The following is a 22,466-nucleotide window of genomic DNA, read 5'->3' on the forward strand; positions in this document are numbered from 1 at the left end:
GAGCACCAGCGCATGCGCGTCCCCTCCCCCTCTCTCTCCTCTCCTACGTTGCCCGCTTCTCGCACGCCTGTAGACCGCGTTCCCCGCTCGCCCTGTAAGAATTAACGACCAGGCTAGAGAGAAGACAAGACGCGCGTAGCGTTCCTCTTCGCGTTCCACGACGCGAGGTCGGTAGCATGCCCAACGAACGCCAACGGAATGCCATCGTGCAAGTGCCCCGGCTTCGCATCGCCTCATGGTCCCCTTTAGCGGGAAATGGTGTAATCTTTAGGGGCGAAGCTCCTTAAGGCGGCACCCGTTCGTCCCTCGTAGTCGTAGTCGTAGTAGTCGTAGTGTGTAACCAGTCTTACGCTTTGACCTCCAAGGTGGTGCCGGTGGGAGATTTTTCCTGTGCGTTGTTGAACAATAAAAAATTCGCAGCGTGCGCGTTAACTAAAAGCCGAATTCTTCTGTCTCTCATTCCCCATTAGCAGCCGTTGTCATGTTCCAGTAGGAAACGTTAGTAGAAGTAGAAGTGTAAGTGTTAGCTAAAAGCCGACCTCTTCTGTCTCTCATTCCCATTAGCAGCCATTGTTTACCTCCAAGGTAGTGCCTGGTGAGATTTCTCCTGTGCGTGATTAAACAATAAAAATTTTGTTCAAAACGCCGTTGATTGATGAAATAAACCAACGAAAGACGCCAGATATTTTGTAAAAGCAAAACGAAAGAACGCCAGATGTTTCTAAAGCAAAACGAAAAGACGCCAGCTGCTTAACGAAAGACGTCAGATGTTTTCTAAAGCAATGGTTTTCTAAACAATGAAAATTCACAGCGTACACGTAAAATTAAAGTGAGCTGCAAGTCGTCATAACTCATCGAACCTTTAGTATAAACGCGCCCGATCTCACGTCGGTGATGATGTACTGGGCAGAATTCACGGAATATTCACGGTTTACCGATGAACCTCCGCAGCTTCGCCCACTCATCATCATTCACTCCGTGGATATGCTGTGATTTTTTATCTCCTAATTATTTCGCTTCATACTGTAAGTACACTATTTGGCTAATAAAGCAAGCTTGCTTGTCAGATGCTTTCTGTTAATCGTCCTTTTTTCTCGCATACGACTATCACCGAGCCGTAACGGAGCGAAAAAATTCCGTAGTTATCAAAAGCAAGTAAAAGAGCAGCATTTTAAAAGAGGATGTGACAATTTCGCCCTATGTAGCGTAAATAGGTGACGTCGCTACCGCTTCCGGTTGTCACCTCATATTTTATTTTTATTTTTTGCTTGCCGTTAGTAGTCCCCACGATACGTAGATGGCGACGGTGGCAACAATCCACCAACCTCCTGACGCATGAGCTTCCATGGAGGTTTCGCTACCAGTATACACATACCTTCCCATTAGTGCGAAACTGCCTTAACGGGGGCGCTGCAACACTTTTCCAAGTAATCATCGAATCACTTCATTAAAAGAGGTCATTGCCTCTTAGATCGACTGCCGCAAAAATGTTTGGAATCCGTCAAGTACGAGAGGAGTTACAGGGATTTCTCGCACGCTTCAGATTCTTTCTCCTTTCGTACCAGAGAGCGCAGTGAAAACTACGCAGGGGGGGGGGGGGGGAATGGCAAAGGGGTAAAAAGGTGTGTCCTTTCATCAGCGCACGTCATGAGCTTGAGCACTTTGTTTTTTTTTCTTGGACCGCGCGGGTTACTTTCAGTGTGACCCTGAGCGAGCGCGCGGGCACGTGGCGGCATCCCGCGGTCGCCGCAGTAACTATGTAGCACACGACGCTCAAATCAGCCAATGACCGTGGACGTTGGGTTTATGGCGCGGTCATTCGGGTTTAAAGCGTCATTTGTCGAGAGGAGAGGCAACGATTTCTAGCTGATTTTGAGAATTAATTGTAAATCCCAGGCCACGTGCTGCGCTATAATATTTGGCTCGCGTGTTCTCAGGAGCCTCGACTACCGATCGGCAGCGTTTACTGAGAATGCTGAAAAAGTGTTGCAGGGCCCCTTTAATTTTTTTACAGTGAAGCAGTTTTTAGTGAATGTTAGATCGGGCGTTGTGTCTTTGCTGGAGCTAGTGCTCACACGTGTGGGTGTGCTAGTTAGCATCTAGTTGGTCGATATCGTACTCACGGACAACTACTTTAGCGTTTGAAGCGCACGGTGCACAACTTCGCTGGTATCACCTATACAACATACAACACAGCATTCGCTTAGATAAAGAATAAAATAAAACAAGCATACAAACCAAATCATTGATAAAGCTTGAGAAGCACCCCCCATATGCTTCCCAGCAAAGATTGCTGTTGCGCAAGCTGCCGCGCCGATAGCAGGTTGTGACGTGGGATGAGGTTTCATGACGTACGCGACAGACATGTCACGTTATTCATGTGACCTCTCAGTCGTATTCCTCATGCACTGATGTTTTCCTGTGCCGGGTCAATACATTGATTGAGAAGAAAAAGAAGATGGCTTTCGTCTTCGAGTCGTCTTAGGCGAATGCATACGGGACCCTTGTGAGCGTTTAGCACTGTTATTAGAGGGTACAGGCAACACATCACTCAGCCGCCAGTAGGTAACTCTGACAGCTATTGAACTTTATCCAGAGCTAGCCAACAGCTAGTCAGCACTGGCAAGCACTAGACAAAAGTAGCCAACAGGTAGCCGCCATTTCGCAGTGCTAGTTAATTCTGGCTACCACTAACCACCATTAGCAAGCACTGATCTCCACTAGGAGGAGCTGGATGGCGCATCGAGCACGCGGGCCTGAAGCCACCGGAAACCGCCGTTTTTGTCCCGGAAGAGAGCTTTTCTCTTCTTTTTTAAAGAAATGCCTGCTTGTAGCGTAGTAAACTGTACGAATCGACCGGAAAAGTCGTCAGGGAAGACGTTTCATGCGTAAGTACCTCAAGGTTACATTACTTTTCACGCATTTTGTACGTTGCAGCACTCCGCCGTATTCGGATGGTGTCTGTCATCTTTCGTGTAGCGTTCGTCGGCTTCTAAAGTGAGGCGTAATGGCAGAGTTTGAAAAAATAAAAAAGCAAAACGATCATAACAACAGCTGCCACCCGAGAATATTTGAAGTGCGCGACTGAGACGGACAGAAGACGCCAGCTTCCGGGACAAACAGGGGACCTTCCGGTGGCTTCACAAGCGCCCGCCTCGCAGAGCGGGGGTGCGCCGTCCAGCCTTTTTAATGGAGGTCAGTATTAGCAAGCACTTGCAAACATCAGCCAACATTAACCAGTGATAGCACTACAGACAGCGTTGACGAGCACTAACAGCCAATAACCATCCAATTTTAGCCAACAACAGCAAGCAGTTCGCCGCGACAAAACAATACAGGCACACACACTAGACAACATAATACTAGCCTATTAGTATACAACAATGGCAAGTACTGGCAAACGTTAGCCAGCACTGGCAAGTACTCATACAACATAAGCAAGGCTAGTGAACAGTTCGTTAAAACTAGGCTCCATCCCAAAACAGTAGCCAATAGCTGGCCGACCGAGGTTGGTATTATGCGAAAGAGTACATGTCTGGGCACGTATATGCCACATTGCTTATGTAGCATCATGCATGTTAGCTTATCCCGGCTAAATAACGCACTGCAATTACATACTGTCGTTTGTGCCATTTACGTCATATCTTAGCATGCGTCATGACGCTTACGTTATGGCATGCCGTTGATAAGCGCACGTTTGCAAGGCATGCGTGCACATTTTGGTAATTACCACGGATTTCTTGCAATTGCGGTCATGATACTGATGCGATACATGTGATGCCACGGATGTCATGACCTTTCGCAAATCCGCTATTTGATATAGAAAAGCCTACACGTACCTGACATCCCATTTGTAAGTATTGCTATCAAGTTCATTTGCGCATTTCATATTTCTTTATGATTTTTCTTTTTAATACAATATTTCCCTCTCTTCTGGAATCTTTTAACCCCAATACCCTCCCCTATACATGTTAGTATGCCAGCGGTCATATGCGCGCTGGCAAAATTCGGTTTTTCCAGTAAAGAGCCTCACTCTCTCATACATGTTTGTCATACACGCATGTCATGTTATGCACATATCGTCATATACCTAATGTCAACGAAATGACCACGAGAGCAGCAAGACAATGGCGGCAACATTGATTGATTGATTGATTGATTGATTGATTGATTGATTGATTGATTGATTGATTGATTGATTGATTGATTGATTGATTGATTGATTGATTGATTGCCGTCATGATGTTGCAATGCTTGCAGCGCCAGGCTACTGACCCGAAGGTCGCGTACCCTGGCCTCATGCGTGGCAAGCAAGTGCTCTACCACAAAGCCACGCTAGTGATTACGCGCCACAGTGGTCTAGCGGTTAAGGTGCTCGACTGCTGACCCCCAGGTCACGGGATCGAATACCGGCCGCGGCGGTCGCATTTTCGATCGAGGCGAAAATACTAGAGGCCCGTGTACTTAGATTGAGGTGCACGTTAAAGAACCCCAGGTCTTCAAAATTTCCGGAGCCCTCCATTACGGCGTCTCTCATAATCATATGGTGGTTTTGGGACGTTAAACCAAAATTATTAATATATTGTTATTATTGATATTGTTAAGTAAAATGACACGAGATGTGACTATTTACAAGTGTATTTACAACTGATGTGCACAACATCGATCAAGATGGAGGACAGCACCCACAGCAGACAGGCAGGTCAGTCCTCTTTGTCGTCTTCTGTACGCAGAATGTCTGGCGCTTGATCTGTTAGCTACGTAGCACTACCCCCGGCGGTAAAAGCGCCGTCTCGGGGCACTTTAAACATGTCCTTCAGAAGGAGGGCGGTATGGTTTTAGCCGACTGACGTGCACTACGTCACTGGGCGTGTTTGCAGGCGGGTTAGTCTGGGAGACGGGAACGATCTCGTAGGTGACGTCCGTTACCTGGCAGACGATACGGTATGGAGCCATGTACCGAGATAACAACTTCTCTGACAGGCCAACACGACGAACTGGGCACCGCAGGAGAACTAGGGAACGAGGTGATAAACGAACGTCGACATGCCTGCTGTCTTCTGGGTTGCTTGTGAAGCCGACAGCCTAGAGCGGGCGATCTGAAGCGCGTGGTCGGTACGAGCGATAGCATCACGTGCGTATTCGCTCGGCGGAGATGCAGTAGCCGGAAGTAGGGTGTCCAGTGGTAACGTCGGATCACGGCCATAGAGCGTATAAAAAGGTAAATAACCGGCGCGGTATCATGACGCGATGAATAGTAAGCGAAGGACACGTGAGGTAGCGCCAGGGCCCAGTCATGGGGTCAGATGAGACATACATGGAGAGCATGACCGTGAGAGTGCGATTTAGGCGCTCGGTGAGGCCATTTGTTTGAGGATGGTAGGAAGTGGTCAACTTGTGCTGCGTTGAGGAAGAGCGTAAGAGGTCGTCAATTACTCGTGACAAAAATGCGCGGCAACGATCGGTGAGCAGTTGGTGAGGAGCGCCATGGTGTAGAATGACGTCGTGGAGCAAAACGTCGGCAACGTCAGAAGCAGTGCTGGTGGGGAGCGCTCGAGTGATGGCGTATCTGGTCGCATGATCTATAGCAACGGCGACCCACTTGTTGCCAGAGTTGGACTCAGGAAAAGGGCCGAGAAGGTCTACACCAACACGGAAGAAAGGTTCGGTAGGGATGGAGATCGGGTGAAGGAGTCCAGCAGGGGGCGCGGCAGGTCGCTTCCGACGTTGGCATTTGTCGCAGGAGGCCACGTAACGTCGAACGAACCGAACGAGATCGCGCCAAAAGAAGCGGCGCCGGACACGGTCGTACGTGCGAGATACGCCCAGGTGGACGGCGGTGGGTTCGTCGTGAAGCTCATGCAGCACCATTGAACGCAGATGTTTAAGCATGACAAGAAGCAGCCCAGGGCCATCTGGCAGCTACGTAGCTGTATTATTATTATTATACGCTAGTGATCGAGACCTTCGGGGAAAATTCCTATACAGGTCTAATACAGCGAGAGGAGCCGCGTTAACACATGCGCTATCGTTAGGCAGAAGCGTAGACTCGCACAGGCGTCACACCATGTGAATTTCGCAACGAGCGAGTGGTTTACAGGAGCACCCATTACAAAGCGCTCAGCTATAATTAATTATTATCATCAGCAACAGCATCAACAAAACGTACAACTGCGTACATTTGCCTTGCGTACGCGTAGTGGGTACTTCGCTAAATTACAGAATGGTGGATTATGGCGTAGGGGGCAGTTCGCATCATCATTTGCAATAGGCATTCTAGTATAGTTTACAATGAATACAACCAGCCCCTATACATATCCTTCATAGATTGCGAGAAGGCATTTGATTCGGTGGAGATATCAGCAGTCATGCAGGCACTGCGGAATCAGGGCATCGACGAAGCCTATATAAACATAATGGAAGAAATCTACAGCGGATCCACAGCCACTCTAGTCCTCCATAAAGAAAGCGACAGAATCCCAATAAAGAAGGGCGTACGGCAGGGAGACACGATCTCTCCAATGCTATTCACCGCGTGTTTACAGGAGGTTTTCAGGGCCCTGGATTGGGAAGAATTAGGGATAAGAGTTAAGGGGAGGATCTCAGTAACCTGCGATTCGCTGATGACATTGCATTGATGAGTAACGTGGGAGACGAATTACAGCTCATGATTACTGAACTGGATACGGAAAGTAGAAGAGTAGGTCTGAAAATTAATATGCATAAAACTAAAGTAATGTGGAACAATCTTGGCAGATAACAGCGCTTTGCGATAGGTGGCGAGACACTGGAAGTTGTAAAGGAGTACGTCTACTTAGGACAGGTAGTAACCGCGGACCGAACCATGACAGTGAAATAACTAGAAGAAAAGGATGGGATGGGGCTCATTCGGCAAGCATTATCAAATCATGAATGGTAGTCTACCACTATCCCTCAAGAGGAAGGTATATAACAGCTGCATCTTACCGGTACTTACCTAGGGAGCAGAAACCTGGAGACTTACAAAGAGGGTTCAACTTAAATTGAGGAAGACGCAGCGAGCGATGGAAAGGAAAATGATAGGTGTAACCTATCATTTTCCTAAATAAACCAATGAACTTTTTACGAAGTTCATTGGTTTTTATTTGGAATTACCCATCACATGATGTACCCCACCCCTTATGTAACACCCCTAACGGGGCCTTTAAGGAAAATAAACTGAACTGAACTGAACTGAACTGAACCTTAAGAGACAGGAAGAGAGCAGAGTGGGTCAGGGAACAAACGGGGGTTAAGGATATCATAGTTGAAATTACGAAAAAGAAATGGATATGGGCCGGGCACGTAGCACGTCGGCAGGATAACCGGTGGTCATTAAGGGTAACTGAGTGGGTTCCAAGAGATGGCAAACGCGTGAGGGGGAGACAGAAAATTAGGTGGGTAGATGAGATTACGAAGTTTGTAGGTATGACGTGGCAGCAGAAGGCACAGGACCGGGTTGATTGGCGGAACATGGGAGAGGCCTTTGCCCTTCAGTGGGCGTAGACGGGCTGATGATGATGATAGTTTACAATGCCCTTCCTTTCCACGAGGCACGGTTCAGGTGGCCACCGAGAAGCGAAGAGTGGCTAGCGAATGAAAGGGTGATGCGAATAGGGCCCAATTAAGTTATCGCGTTCCACTCTTAAAGGCGAAGCTCAAGCGTCCTCCTAGCCTTCACTCCGCCATTACCTCCCTTCCCCTAAGACACTAAGCTGCTCTCCTTTAGAAAGTTGCAAAAGCAGCGTCCTTTCGCCCCATGTTTCATTTCCCCGTTCGCCTTTTTCCAAGTGATGCTCAGGTAACCTTTTATTCTGATGCGTCACAAAGACGTGACCCCAAGGAGTGTCACCAAACAGTGCACCTCTAACAGGATTCGCCGTTCCTTTAATGTCCGCTAGCTTGTGCTGCACATATTGAGAGAGAAAAAAATGTGTGTTCGCCATGAATGTCCATATTTATTGAAATATTTTATCTAAGTTACCCGATTCTTGGCAGACTGGGTGTGAGCCGATATTTTAGGATCTACATCCACACGTGAAGTGGTGGTTGCGCGAGATAGAAGCAGACGACGATGTCGTCGGTCTCGTTCCCTCGAGAACCACCTGCGCCGAGCGCGTGATCAGAGCACGAAAAACACTGCGAATGCTTAAGCGCCCGTTGGCGACATTCTTCACAGCCGGTCTTCGCCGACGAGCGAGCGGTGACATCGCCGAAATACGCGCCATGGAGTCTCCTCCCCGGAGTGAGTTTATCTGATATGACGCATGTCGCGCCTTGTTCCTGTTCCCTTTTCCCAGTTGCGCGCGTTTTGGAATCGGCAGTTAGTACGAAGTACGTAAACGCGTCCAGGTGTTCATTGCAAAGGTGGCGTGTACCTTAGCACTCAGAATCGAAGTGGGTACAGATTTCGCAATGAAAATTGTGCAAAAATACCGTCCATCTAGAGTGTACTAGAACAGGGGAGTGCTCGCAACGAGCTTCGAAAAGTGAAGCCCAAACAGGGTCAATCCGCTGGTGGCGCTGCGATCGGTAGTCTGCAATGTGTCATCGTTTAAGTGTTGCGCGCGGCTCCGCCGAAGTGCTGCAGGAGTACGATGCCCGCTTCCGACTCAAAAGGCCCGGTTTAGAATCGCAGCTGTAGATGGTGGGTCTTTAGTCTTAGTGTCACATTTTCTAGCTTTATGCGTTTTCTTTTGTTGCTTAAAACTCGCTTCAATTGCTCCGTGTTGCTTAAAAAAGTAACGCTAATTGTGAGGTAATATAGAAGAAATTTGACACTGAGCGTAGTTAGTTGCAGCGCCACCGCCTGCAATGCAACAAAAAACGTAAGGCAGGGCCTCCGAGATTTTCGCGAATACAAGACTCGAAACGGGATTTCACATTTTACGTTAGTTTTTGTAGCAATACGTAGCAACAGAAGCTAGTTTCAAGAAACAACGGAAAACCAATACAGCTATAAAAGGTGGCGCTAAGAATAAAAACCCACCATCTACAGCTGCGATTAGAACCCGCGCCTTTTGAGTGGGAAGCGGGCATTCTACCCCTGCACCACTTTGGCGGAGCCGCGCGCAACTACTAAACGACACATTGCAGACTACCGATCGCAGCGCCACAAGCGGATTGACCCTGTTTGGCTTCACTTTCTGTACATTGGCGCTGCGGCCGTTCCGAGCACTCCCCCGTTCTACTACTCTAGTCCAGCTTACACGCTTGTCAGTGTTTATAGACTTCTGTTTCGTGCCAGGCAGAACTGCATGCTAAAACGAGTTGCACTCGTTTATCTGTAGTTTATGACTGATGGGAATGCAGTCGTAGATATTTCTGCTGCACGTGCCTTATTGTTTTAATGCAAGTTTAAAACAAACTGCCAAATGAAAGCGGGTGTATCATTTTACATGACGGCGCAGTGTCAGAAATAAATGAGGCGGCTCGTGATCGTATGAAGAACACGTACCTGTTGTCGGCCAAGCATCTGTACATCATCCTCTGGAAGAACGTGTACGTGAAGAGGCTATGCCGTCACTACATGGCCACGCTGGTCGAAATCGCCCTGATCGTGGCGCTGCTCCTGGGCATTCAAGAGGACTCCGTGACTCGAGAGCCGCTGATCAGACGAGGAGACACCTTCTACCAGCCCATGCACACGAACGCCTACTGGAACACGCAGCGAGACCTCGCCTACATCCGGGAGGTAAAGAGCAAGCGTCAATATTTTTCCTGGCTGGCACAATATGAAATTTGCAGCGTTAACGCAGAGTATGTGACGATACCTGCAGGGGGAGGGGGGGAGATTATCAGGTGGGAAGAACACATACGACAGCATCCGTCCTGCACTTATCACGTGTGAGCCGTCAGCGTTCCCTTGCCATCTTCTGTTAAGTAATCAGAACCGCAGCGCCCGTGCTGTCCGCGCCAACACGTCAGTTATCCTACGTTATAACTGGTGTGAAGATTATCTTTCCTTGCTCCAAGCGTGGGTGCTAGATGAAAAGAACCTGGCCCTATAGAAATAAACATAAACTAAAGTCATAAATTAATTTATCAGCTGTTGTGGTTCAGTAGCTACGCCGCAGGCTCTTAAAGAGTTCTCAGGGGGCGGTCACTTATAGCCCAAAAAACGTTACACATCATGTATGAATGTATGTGCCCAAGTAATTATTCCGACTGGAAGCAAAAATTTTCATACGTAAGCGACATGCATATATACTGCTTAGAACGAGCACCCGCACTTTACATGATCAATCAGCTTGCGCAGACAAATTAGCGTAATCCATACTTGAAAAGGCATGGAAACACAGCCACAAAATAAAGGCGAAAAAAACAGGACTACACGCTACTAACAACTCAAGTTTTTATTCAGAACACACATTTATATAACCCTTGCCCCAGTGATTCTTTGCAATGGCGACCACTAAAATACTTACCTAAAGCAGCACGTAATCATTTTGCACGTCTAGTTATAGGAACCCTATGTCGGTTTCACGTAAACTAATAAGAGGGGGGGGGGGTCATATGCACCTAGAACCTTCCCGTCTGATATAAAGGGCTTCAGTGATTTCCCTCCGAGTTCTCCCATGGTGCCTGTAAACCCCTGTAGTCCTTTCGAACAGGGGCCTGCATCCACTCTACTTGCAGTCCTTGCAGTGCATGGCCAAGCTATTAGCAGCATGTCGTCCTGTTCTTTGTTTTTTTTTTTAGCCTTTCTTTTGTGGCTTTATTTCAGCGCCTTTTGAAGTATGAATCCGAAACAACTCGCCCAACTTTCTGTAGTGCTAGAAATAGCGCAATACGTGAAGCACGTGACTTGCACTTCTAGGCGAGGCCGGTGAAGGGCTGCAATAAAACGGAGAGCCGGGAAGAAACAGCGAACCGCCATTGCGCGGCAGGGCCCAGTGGAACTTGTGCGAACGATGCTATTTAGGCGGGCTAGGTTGATAAGATAACGTTCTGTTGTGTAATTGAAATCGCATGCTTATGTTTTTCTTTAGTGTTGCGTTATATACGTATGTAAACACTGTGACATAAGCGCGGCAGAGGTGCCTTTACGGCTGTGCCAATATCAGCGCCGCCTCTCAATGATGCCCTTCAAAATAAGCCAGCGTACTCAGATCCACTGTGTCTTGGGCCAGGTTCTTCGAGAGGTATTATCTGAGCTCACGAATTTTTGTTTCCCTCACACGAAACGGTGGCTTTTACACAATTTTTTATTGCAATACGAGTATCATTGCTTCTTCGACGTCCAGAGTTTCTGCTGGAGCGTGATGTCACTACAGTGACCGAAGAACTGAACAAGTTGTCCGGTACCGGCAGAACAGCCACTGGTCTGAGGGCCTCCACTGCAGTGTTGTTGACAGATGCAGTGCTGTTGCCATTACGAGTAATGCTAGCGTCAGCCACGTACGTGCCTCGCGTAGCAATCTTTACCTTCAACGATCTCTTTTCTTCATACGGGCAATATGATTTTGACATTTAGCATGAATGTTTCAGAAACAATGCGAAGTCGTCGAACAAGAAAAATTGCTGGAGCCAATGCTTCGAAAAGTGTGTGATGATCATCGCTTCTCGACACTTCAAACCTCCATATTCCCTGAAGTTCTGTCTAGATTATAAATGGTTACGTTCATAGGAATATACACATCAGTTGCCAGTTTCCTGCTTCGGCACAAATCCATTTCTCTCTTTGAACATAGTGCATCCAGCTTACGGAGAATTGGAAAACTTCTATGGTGTTGCCATGTACAAAGAACGTACGAGAGGCGAGCAAGAACTGAAGAAACCATTTAAATTTAGGGATAAGAATGTACTTACCTAATAATCCATCGACATGTTTTGCGCGCTATCCAACTGCTGGACATAATGGGAACCTTGTCTTTCAGGTCTATTACTATGCGGCCAAGAACCAGTACGTCAACCGGCTGACGCGGGACGCCTTCCACAGGCTGGGCATTGCCGCCGTGACCGAGGTGCCCACCGAACGCCAGCTATTCAGTATGCACCAGAAGGCCATCAGCGAGAACGACACGAAGCCTGTGAGGTCGGTGTTGCTTCTGTACAGCGTCGCTCTCAACGACACGCAGCCCGCCAGCCTTCACGTCTCTCTCATTGCTGGCAGGCTTCCATTTGACGTGCAGGTAAGCTGGGAAGGGCAATACAGACGTCTCCGCCATAGTCGCGATAGCAATGAATCAATCAGACAAATTTGTTAGTGTTAAATGATGACCGCGGGTGCGCAAAGAGTACAAATTTAAACGACCAGCGTTTGCAACGAAGTTTAGGCGTTTGGGGTATATGCTACGCCTCTCGCATGGGTAGGGTGTTTGGCTGCCCAGTGTTATTACATATGCCTACAGGTGCTTTTCTGTTAAAACTATAGCCGACTACAACCTAAAAAAAACTAAGGAGCCGCCCCCTAGAATAGAAGCGTACTCTAGAACCGCAGTACGCTTGCCCTTCACTTTTGTAGGGGTCGTACCAGCTCGTTTCTGTTAGAAGTGTAAGGGCTTTCTCTTGGCTAATCTAAGTACGAGGCTTAATAAAGAATAAGGACTCCACATGGGATCCGCTTGTGGGTAAGGTTGAGGTGAGAAAAAGACGCTATCTATGCCGCCCTCGTTGGAAGCACGGCTCGGCGTCAGTAGGGAGGATGAAGAACCGCGTTAGACAAACCACTACCGTGATGAGCTCCTACTCGCTGGTTATCTTTCTCCGAACCGCCGATATACAGGGTGTTTTTTTTTGTTTTTGTATTTTTAGACACTACTGATTTTTTAATGAAAGTGCTAAGACAGTTGGGCCCCTGTCGTCTTCGTAAACGAACTCTAAGCCGAGGCGGAAAAACTTTGCCGCACCTAAAGTTACATTCAAATGAGTGATTAACGAAACTCGGTAATTCTTTTTTTTAATTATTAACTTTAGGGCGGCTGTTTATATGGAAGAGTTGTACTATATGACAATTTATCACATGCCCATTTTTCAAAAATCGTAGAAAACGCATGTTATTTTAGATAATAATCATCAAAATTCAAGACCTCAATTTAGGCGAAACCGAAACTGAGCGCACCTGGTGCGCAGGAAAACCGTCATCCCTGTTGTGAAAGGCCAGCAGCTCACGTGACTATTTTTGAAAAAAAAAATGCCGCTTCGCAGCACAATATGGCCAGGAAAAACGGCAAGCCGTCTCAAATACCCGAATGGACCGCTTATTCTTTGCGTTTGGTGGATAGTGCTTATTTGTTTCTTTCTTAAACTCGAAAGAAGCGCAAAGAACTCGTTCACTTGTCTGCGAGAAGTAGCGCTGCAGTGTCTGCCGCCTATTGTTAAGCTCTTCACTGAAAGACCATGTGGAAATTGAGGTTTTTTCGAATACAGCGCGAAAGAAACTATGCACCAAAAGCAAAGAATAAGCGGTCCGTTTGGGTTTTTGAGACGGCTTGCCGTTTTTCCTGACCATATTGTGCTGCGAAGCCCCCCCCCCCCCTTTTTTTTAAATTGTCACGCGAGCTTCCGCTCTTTCGCAAGAGGGATGACGGATTTCCTGCGCTACCGGCGCGATGAGTTTCGGTTTTGCATAGATCGGGACTTTGCATTTCGGTGGTTATCTCAAATTACGTGTTTTTCGTGATTTAAAAAAAAAACGGGCATGTCGTAAATTGTCACATCCTACAATTCTTCCATAAAAAGAACGGCCCTAAAGTTAATAATTACAAAGGGTATTAACAAGCTTTTCTTAATTACTCATTCGAATATAACTTTAGGTGCGGCAACTTTTTCCGTCTTAACGTAGTGTTCGTTTGCGAAGACGACGAGGGCCCGACTGTCACAGCTTTTTTTATTTAAAAAATGTGCATTGTCTAAAAGAATTCCTGTATATTGGCTTACTTTGCCAGCCCGAGGACGTAGCCAATAAGCGCCTTTGTGTGCACAAAACGCGAACATCGTTTTTTTAGTTATTTCGTAAACTCGGCGTCCTGCGCCGCAAACTGCGGATGCGCAATACCTGAAACTCCTTAATGTCTTCTCACCCGCGTTTCTGTGTTATACCGTGCAAAGGTGAACTACCGGCAACGCCTCCTGTCCCAGCCTGATGGTCCCTCTGCCGAGGAGCGGTTTCCCGAAATGCACACCCTGCTGCCCATCATGGGCGCGCTACAGCAGCGCCACCTGGAAATGCAGGCCGAGATCGTCGGCTACAAGTATCCGCTGAAGGAGGTTCGCCTGCAGAGGTTCCCGTTCCCTGCGTACATAGAACAACGCGACCAAAAGAACTACGCCCTGGTGTTGACGCGCTTCTGCATGGGCATGCTCGTCCCTTTCTGCTTGTTCGTCGCCAGGGTGGCCGACGAGAAGGCCACCGGTGAGTGTCTTCGCTCGTTTTGAACTTCTCTGCAGAGACGTACCGTTACCATTTTCCCATGGGGTAGCTTCAGAATTGCACCAAACAAGGCGGGAGTCAAGGAAAAGATGCAAGCCTGAAGGGATGAGAAATGATCGTACAGAGGATGCCGTTGGAACCATCGCTACTGCAAGGGGACTTGTCTTCGTCTGCGTGGCAACAAGCTTAACTAGCAACCTCTTTTGTACGCCTTCCTCACTATCTTCCGCCCCTAGTCCCTTAGTAGTAAGTGAGGAGAGAATAATCTTCTGCAGAAAAAAATATCGAAAGGAAGAAAGGAGGCGGGCAGTACAGGCACGACGACTTGTTAAAAAAAATCGATCGAGCGGCCGTGGTACAGGATACAGAGAGGTGGGAGCAACAAATGGGGATTTCAATCGTATTGTAAGGAGACAGCATAAGGGGAAGCGCTTGAGTTAGATTCTAATATGACCCGGTTAGTAGGTACTCACAATCTATAATGGACTTATAATCCTATCTAAGCTGTTGTTTTTATCAAAATTCGCAAGTGTACTTACGCGTGGCTCCGTCCACCAGCGGTAAAGCATAAAATTCAATAACTTGGGGGGCAGGGGGGGGGAGGCGGTCAGGCTGGCTTTGCTTGTCTGTGGCAATTTCGAGGAGGGGTGAGAGAGGGCAAGAGCTTTTTCTCGTAAATGTACTGACGTCAATGCATTGCGAACGTCGTTTCGCCTCAGTATACTCATTCGGCCAGCATTCGGCATACAGGGCGTCTCAACTCTGAAATTCATGACGCTTCAGTACTAAATCTGATGGCAATACTCTCAAGAGAATCTCCCACAGCATGAAGCAGTATGTACAGGGGCTTGTTCCAAGACCTTTAAGGCTCCACACATGTACTTGCACTTCGTCATAGAGGTCTCGAAGTTGCGATGTGCTCGAAGACAAGACAGGCCTCTGATTTAAGCAGCTTCGAAGGTGCTTCTGGACGATAACGCTTTCGTCTCCGAAGCGTTTCTTGAGGATGTGTACTGCGTCGTCATAACACCTTCCGTTGCCTGGAGTCCCGATATAGCTGCAGCGGCAGTTCCAGTGACTAGCAAGCTCAGGTAGTTGAGTTTCTCTGCAGCACTGAGCTCGTCGTTATTGTGCACTGACATCGAGAACTTCATCCAAAATCGATGCCATTGCTGTCAATTACCGTCAATTTCTTTAGCTCTAAGTGCTGCATTCTCGACCCGGCTCCGAGGGAGGTTAGGCTGGTAGTCGGGCGCGAGGCTTAGGACGCACGGTTGTTCTGCAGCTTAAACCGAAACTTTGACCTTAATGTGACAATCTTGTCTCCATACTTGCTCGAGTCAGTCGTCTCTGTTTTGATGAGATCGTCAGGCGTCTCGTTTAGTATGCTGTCATCGATTTTCGTTATCTGGGCGTAGATCGCGTTAACGCGGTCAAGTAAAACGCCGACCCATGACACTGAGAGCTCTTGTTCTCGTAGAAGGGCTTCCGCCTCTTGTTCGATGCCATCCAGTTGCGAGCGTAGGCAGTGACGTCATCGAAGTAGCCCTTCCAATGGTCAGTCGGCAGCCGGGAACTCTTCGCCGAGGATTCAGGGGTCACAGCGTGGCACCTTGAATCGATGAAGTTCGCGTCGTTCAGAAGATCCCTGGTTTCGGCACCATGTGGCGGACCTCAAGGTCCGCCGGCTACCAGGCTATGTTGTGGGACAAGAGACGGCGCGTCCGAAACGAACACTTTAATGGAACATTAGATGAATGAAAAATCCGGCAGATCCCACGCACTGTGGGAATCGATGTAAAGCGAAACAGCCAGCAAAGAGCTGCATACATCGCCTTGTTTGTCTTTGAGCCAAATGAAATCATTCATGCCATGGCATCTAGTTCACCATATATCGCATGTTTGCCATGCACGCATGCATGCACAATCCGGTATACACCATGCCAATGAAACGTATAGTCAGGTATATACAATGCATGACCTGTCATTTGTGTTCATCACGCACTCATGTCATGCCATACCAATTTGGTATATATCCAGTTAACATATATCCAGTTATCCATTGTGCACCACCTGTCCTGTGTCCCTGTATCGACCTACCATCCTCGTCTCGTCATCTGCAGCACAACAAGGAAACCATGAACGACCACCAACTAGCCCAATTCATCGCGCTTCTAAACAAGACGGCCGTAAGCGCACCATGTCAGTGTCATGCAAATCATACCGTACATGACAAGCATAACATGATTCACATGTTAAGACCTGTCATTTATGTTCGTCATGCAGTCACATCGCGCAATACCAATTTTGGTGTATATCAAACGAGCAAAATGGCCGCGAGTGCACCATGAGTATGGCATGTCAATCATGCCATACATGACATGCATATCATGGTTTTCATGTTACCACCTGTCACTTACGTTCGTCGTACACTCACATCGCGCAATACCAATTTTGGTGTATGTCAAGCCAGCGAAACGGCGGCGAATGCATCATGAGCGTGGCATGTAAATCATGTCGAACATGACTTGCATGTCACGATTTTCATGTTACAACCTCTCATTTACGTTGTTCATACAGTCGCGTCGCGCAATACCAATTTTGGTGTATATCAAACGAGCGAAATGGCCGTGAATGCACCATGAGCGTGGCATGTAAATCGTGTCGTACATGACTTGCATGTTATGATTTTCATGTTACCACCTCTCATTTACGTTCCTCATACAGTCGCGTCGCGCAATACCAATTTTGGTGTATGTCAGGCCAGCGAAACGGCGGCGAATGCATCATGAGCGTGGCATGTAAATCATGTCGAACATGACTTGCATGTCATGATTTTCATGTTACAACCTCTCATTTACGTTCTTCATACAGTCGCGTCGCGCAATACCAATTTTGGTGTATATCAAACGAGCGAAATGGCCGTGAATGCACCATGAGCGTGGCATGTAAATCGTGTCGTACATGACTTGCATGTTATGATTTTCATGTTACCACCTCTCATTTACGTTCGTCATACAGTCGCGTCGCGCAACACCATTTTTGGTGTACATCAAGTTAGCAAAACGGCCGCGAACGCATCATGAGCGTGGCATGTAATTTATGTCGTACATGACTTGCATGTCATGATTTTCATTTTACGACCTCTCATTCACGTTCGTCATACAGTCGCGTCGCGAAATACCAATTTTGGTGTACACCAAGTTAGCGAAACGGCCGCGAACGCATCATGAGCGTGGCATGTAAATTACGTCGTACATGACTTGCATGTCATGATATTCATGTTACGACCTCTCATTTACGTTCGTCATACAGTCGCGTCGCGCAATACCAATTTTGGTGTACACCAAGTTAGCGAAACGGCCGCGAACGCATCATGAGCGTGGCATGTAAATTACGTCGTACATGACTTGCATGTCATGATTTTCATGTTACGACCTCTCATTTACGTTCGTCATACAGTCGCGTCGCGCAATACCAATTTTGTTGTACACCAAGTTAGCGAAACGGCCGCGAATGCATCATGAGCGTTGCATGTAAATTATGTCGTACATGACTTGCATGTCATGATTTTCATGTTACGACCTCTCATTTACGTTCGTCATAAAGTCGTGTCGCGCAATACCAATTTTGGTGTATATCAAGCAAGCGAAACGGCCGCGAAACCACAATAAGCGTGGCATGTAATTTATGACATACATGACATGCATGTCATCGTTTTCATGTTACCACCTGTTATTCATGTTCTTCATACAGTCACATCGCACAATAGCAAATTTGGTGCATATCAATTTAGCGAAACGGCCGCGAGTGCGCCATGAGCGTGGCATGTAAACCATGTCGTACATGACATGCATGTCAGGATTTTCATGTTACCACGTGTCAGTTATGTTCGTCATACAGAAATGTCTCGTCATACCAGTTTTCGTATATATCCATTCATTAAACGGCCGCGAGCGCCCCGAGACCATGTCATGTAATTTATGCTGCACATGACATGCGTGCCATGATTTGCACGTTAGGACGTCATTATGTTCGTCATGAACTCTTGTCACGCCATACTAATTTTGGTATATATGAAATTAACGGAACGGCCGCAAGAGCCCCAAGGCCGTGGAATGTAAATCATGCTGTTCATGACATGCATGTCATGATTTTCATGTTATGACCTGTCATATACGTTCGTAATAAGGTCATGTTATGCCACACCAATTTTGGTATACATCCGATTAACGAAACGGTCAGGAGAGCACAAAGTCGTAGGCGGCTAGATAGATAGATAGATAGATAGATAGATAGATAGATAGATAGATAGATAGATAGATAGATAGATAGATAGATAGATAGATAGATAGATAGATAGATAGATAGATAGATAGATAGATAGATCTCTCTGTTATAGGAATCGGTATAACGGGAAAGTGAAGCGTGTCTTCACAGGCGTAGTTGAGCGTTTTTAGGGGCGAAGCTTCTTAAGGCGGCACCCGTTCGTCCCTCGTAGTAGTGCGTAACCAGTCGTAACGCTAGTACCAGATCTTGACCTCCAAGGTGGTGCCGGTGGGAGATTTTTCCTGTGCGTTGTTGAACAATAAAAAATTCGCAGCGTGCGCGTTAACTAAAAGCCGAATTCCCTATTAGCAGCCATTGGCATGTTCCAGTAGGAAACGTTAGTAGAAGTAGAAGTGTAAGTGTTAGCTAAAAGCCGACTTCTGTGTCTCATTCCCATTAGCAGCCATTGTTTACCTCCAAGGTAGTGCCTGGTGAGATTTCTCCTGTGCGTGATTAAACAATAAAAATTTTGTTCAAAACGCCGTTAATTGATGAAATAAACCAACAAAAGACGCCAGATGTTTTGTAAAAGCAAAACGAAAGAATGCCAGATGTTTCTAAAGCAAAACGAAAAGACGCCAGCTGCTTAACGAAAGACGCCAGATGTTTTCTAAGCAATGAAAATTCACAGCGTACATGTAAAATTAAAGTGAGCTGCAAGTCGTCATAACTCATCTAACCTTTAGTATAAACGCGCCCTATCTCACGTCGGTGATGATGTACTGGGCAGAATTCACGGAAGATTCTCGGTTTACCGATGAACCTCCGCAGCTTCGCCCACTCATCATCATTCACTCCGTGGATATGCTGTGATTTTTTTTTCTTTATATTTCACTACAGCTGCTTCGACTAAGGCGCAGCGACCATATTTCAGACGCCAGTGATACACCAGCTCACGGCGTCTCACCGTTCTTAAACGGCGGCGCCAAGCAGTGCTGTCAGCACTACACCTGGCGACAGCTTTCTGTGGCAGCACAGCTAAAGCTACGTGGGCGGAGCTTCTGCACATGTGTTACTACGCCAAGTAGTCCGTTCGCGGGCGATTTCGGTTTTGGTTTCGCGAGCGCATAAAACATGTGCGTTTCCACACGAGTATTCATGGCTCATGATGTTATTTGGGAATTTATGCAGATAGTTTTATTCACAGATGTAGTCGAAATCTACCACATGACTTGATATACATAAGCATGCAGCACAAATACCTGGAATCGTTGCTGAGCTCTTCTGCAAATCAAATTATATAACGCTAATGTGCTAGCGGTTCAAGTCCACGTGCAAAGCCAGCACCATTTAGTATTGTTTACCTTTCTTTTTTGGGAAAGCGGTAGAATATTTTGCATTGCGAAGGAACGCAGGAATCAGCTTTATTAAAGCGGTCGGTTTTACTTTTCATAGAAAAAAGAAAGCCACGGACCAGCAGTAACTGCGCAATCAGAAATCTTACGCAACGGTAACAAGCCATTTTCTGAATTTCGGTGCACACAGGGTCGACATCGTCGTTTTCCTACATTTGGAGACGCTGTAACTTTCTGGAGACGCTCACGTCATTTTGTCAGGGGACGCGAAGGCATCGAAAGGCAGGAGATATCTTGGCCACGACCAGTCAGGAGCGGGCGACTCACGTGTGTGATTATACAAACGGGTGAAACGCGTTCCTTACTTCCGTGGTCAAGAATGCTTTTTTGCAAATTGAAAACCACGCTGTCAGTCGCATAATACACATGAACGCGTCTGTTGCCGAGGCAAAGCTGTGCATGGGTGATTTTGTCACCGTAAATTGCTGTCATTCAAAACGCCAAAACACCTCCCGCGGTAGACGCCGACTGGCACGGTGTTAGACGCAATCTTCGGTGCGACTGTATCAGTAATAGTAGACAACCGAAATACCGACCATGTATGCAACGCATTTTATGAAGTGGGCCACTTATTTTACGTACTGTTTCCAATCGCAGTTTTTCTTTCAAGCGGCTCTTCTTGCTGAAGACTTGAAGGTCACAGTCAGTCGTCACTGTCAAGGAAGCTATCGCGATGAGAGACCCATTTGCGATGGTGGTATCACTTGCACACTTCTTTCTCGGTGATAGTGGCAAATCAACAAAATAATTCACAATGCACCGCTGTCTTCGTTTCATTCTGGTCGATGAACACAGATCACCTAACGAACACGCGCTTATGCTCACTTGCAAGCTTCGATGTGCACCTGTTGCAACCGAGCGACGCCATCGTTGTTGAGTGGGGACGGAAAACGTGAAACAGACACCAGAAAATCTGAAAACTCGAAAGAGCGAAAATCGCTAATCCTTTACGGGATTATCATTCTTACTTTCAACGCAAGCGATCTTGAACGTAATACCCATTTCTTTTCTTTTTATGTTTTCTTTTATGCTACGTATTCTACAAAAGCTAGCGTTCGCGGACTACATACAGAAGCAGAGTAAAAAAGTGCGTGGTTCAGTTACGTAGCCTTCGCTGTGCTGCCACAGAATGTTGTCGCCAGGTATAGACGCTTGTCAAAAAAAATAATAATAATAACTGCGGGGTGACAAAAAAAGAGCAACGCATAGTGAGTCCACTATAGGCGAACGCATCGGAACGCTAGAAAAAAGTGCAGCCGCGATCCTTGCGTTGAGGCGACGCGTTCGGTTTCAGCCGCTGCATTGCCAGGCTCCTCCGTTCGCACCACTAAGATACATGTTCTAGTTCACTATTCGCCTTTTCGGTCGGTTTCAAGATTGCGATAGCAGCAGCAGGTGTTGCTCCCAAGAAACTTCCGGTCACTTCAATTATCACTCTCTAACGCCGAAGCAGAAAGCGTGCTTCTGAAGTTCTGCCAGAGTAAGGAGAGACTCTTTTTCCGCTTTCAGGTAAAAAGAAGGCGCTTAAAGTGAAGGACTAACTCTTATAATGCTGTGTGTGCAGCGTAGAAAAATATTTATATAAAATATTTGGCCAGACACGGGGAGAAAAGTGTTGAAAATGTGCCGGTTACTCGCTAAGGCTTTTGTTCCTCGCCAACGCTACTCGGCAACTCCGGCGCACGAAACCGGAAGTCGTCCAGCAGCTTTGTTTGTAAACAGCGAAATAGTCCATAGATACGAAGCAGCTTTTGCGCTGGGCTTTGTCCGTAGTTCCATTGGCGACCGTCCGCTTTCTAAAACCTACCATAGCCATCTGTTACATATTGAGCGCGCGCTCGCGCCAAGGAGAAATCTTCTTCGTCTTGTTTAAGCTGGTTCTAGTTCACTATAGTCTTGTTCTTCGACCGCCGTGATGATGACGCGTGCAACGCACTTTAGGGGCCCGGGATGTCGTATGCTGTCCTAGCTTGGCGTAACGCAGACAAAGCCACGTGTGCTGGCACGCGCTAGCGCGTTCGGGCCTGTGTAAGGGGCTGTGTAAGACGCTGTGGCCTCTCTCCCTTACACCGTCTCAGCAATCACGTGATGGCGTCGGGGAACGAGATTCTGCAGACGCGCGATGAGCCCGCGTGGCGTGCTCCAACAAGAGTTCAGGACGATTAAAAGCAACAGCACAAAAACCCGCTGAAGTTAGCGGGTTTTTGAAGAATAATGGCGCGTTGCTCTCACGCGGCGATGCTAGAGTGTACTAGAATATTCTAGTACACTCTAGCGATGCGGAGATTGGTTCAAGCGGTGCTCTGCAAAGGATGAAGACTATAATCACCGCCGCAATATGCACAGTCGCCCGTGATTTCTCCTTATCTCTTGTGTGCGTGTAACCAAGA

General features: G+C 47.2%; 1 protein-coding gene across 1 annotated transcript in view; it reads left to right on the top strand.

Annotated features, from left to right (window-relative positions):
* LOC119381913 (phospholipid-transporting ATPase ABCA3-like) overlaps positions 1-22,466 on the top strand; it is an 81,834-nt gene that overhangs the window by 13,431 nt on the left and 45,937 nt on the right. Inside the window, exons 4-6 of the mRNA XM_037649663.2 lie at positions 9,429-9,712; positions 11,898-12,152; positions 14,071-14,374. Coding sequence (XP_037505591.2) covers positions 9,429-9,712; positions 11,898-12,152; positions 14,071-14,374 — 843 coding nt within the window. The remainder of the gene's footprint in view (positions 1-9,428; positions 9,713-11,897; positions 12,153-14,070; positions 14,375-22,466) is intronic.

The sequence above is a fragment of the Rhipicephalus sanguineus genome, chromosome 2 (assembly GCF_013339695.2).
Source record: "Rhipicephalus sanguineus isolate Rsan-2018 chromosome 2, BIME_Rsan_1.4, whole genome shotgun sequence".
Lineage (NCBI taxonomy): Eukaryota > Metazoa > Arthropoda > Arachnida > Ixodida > Ixodidae > Rhipicephalus > Rhipicephalus sanguineus.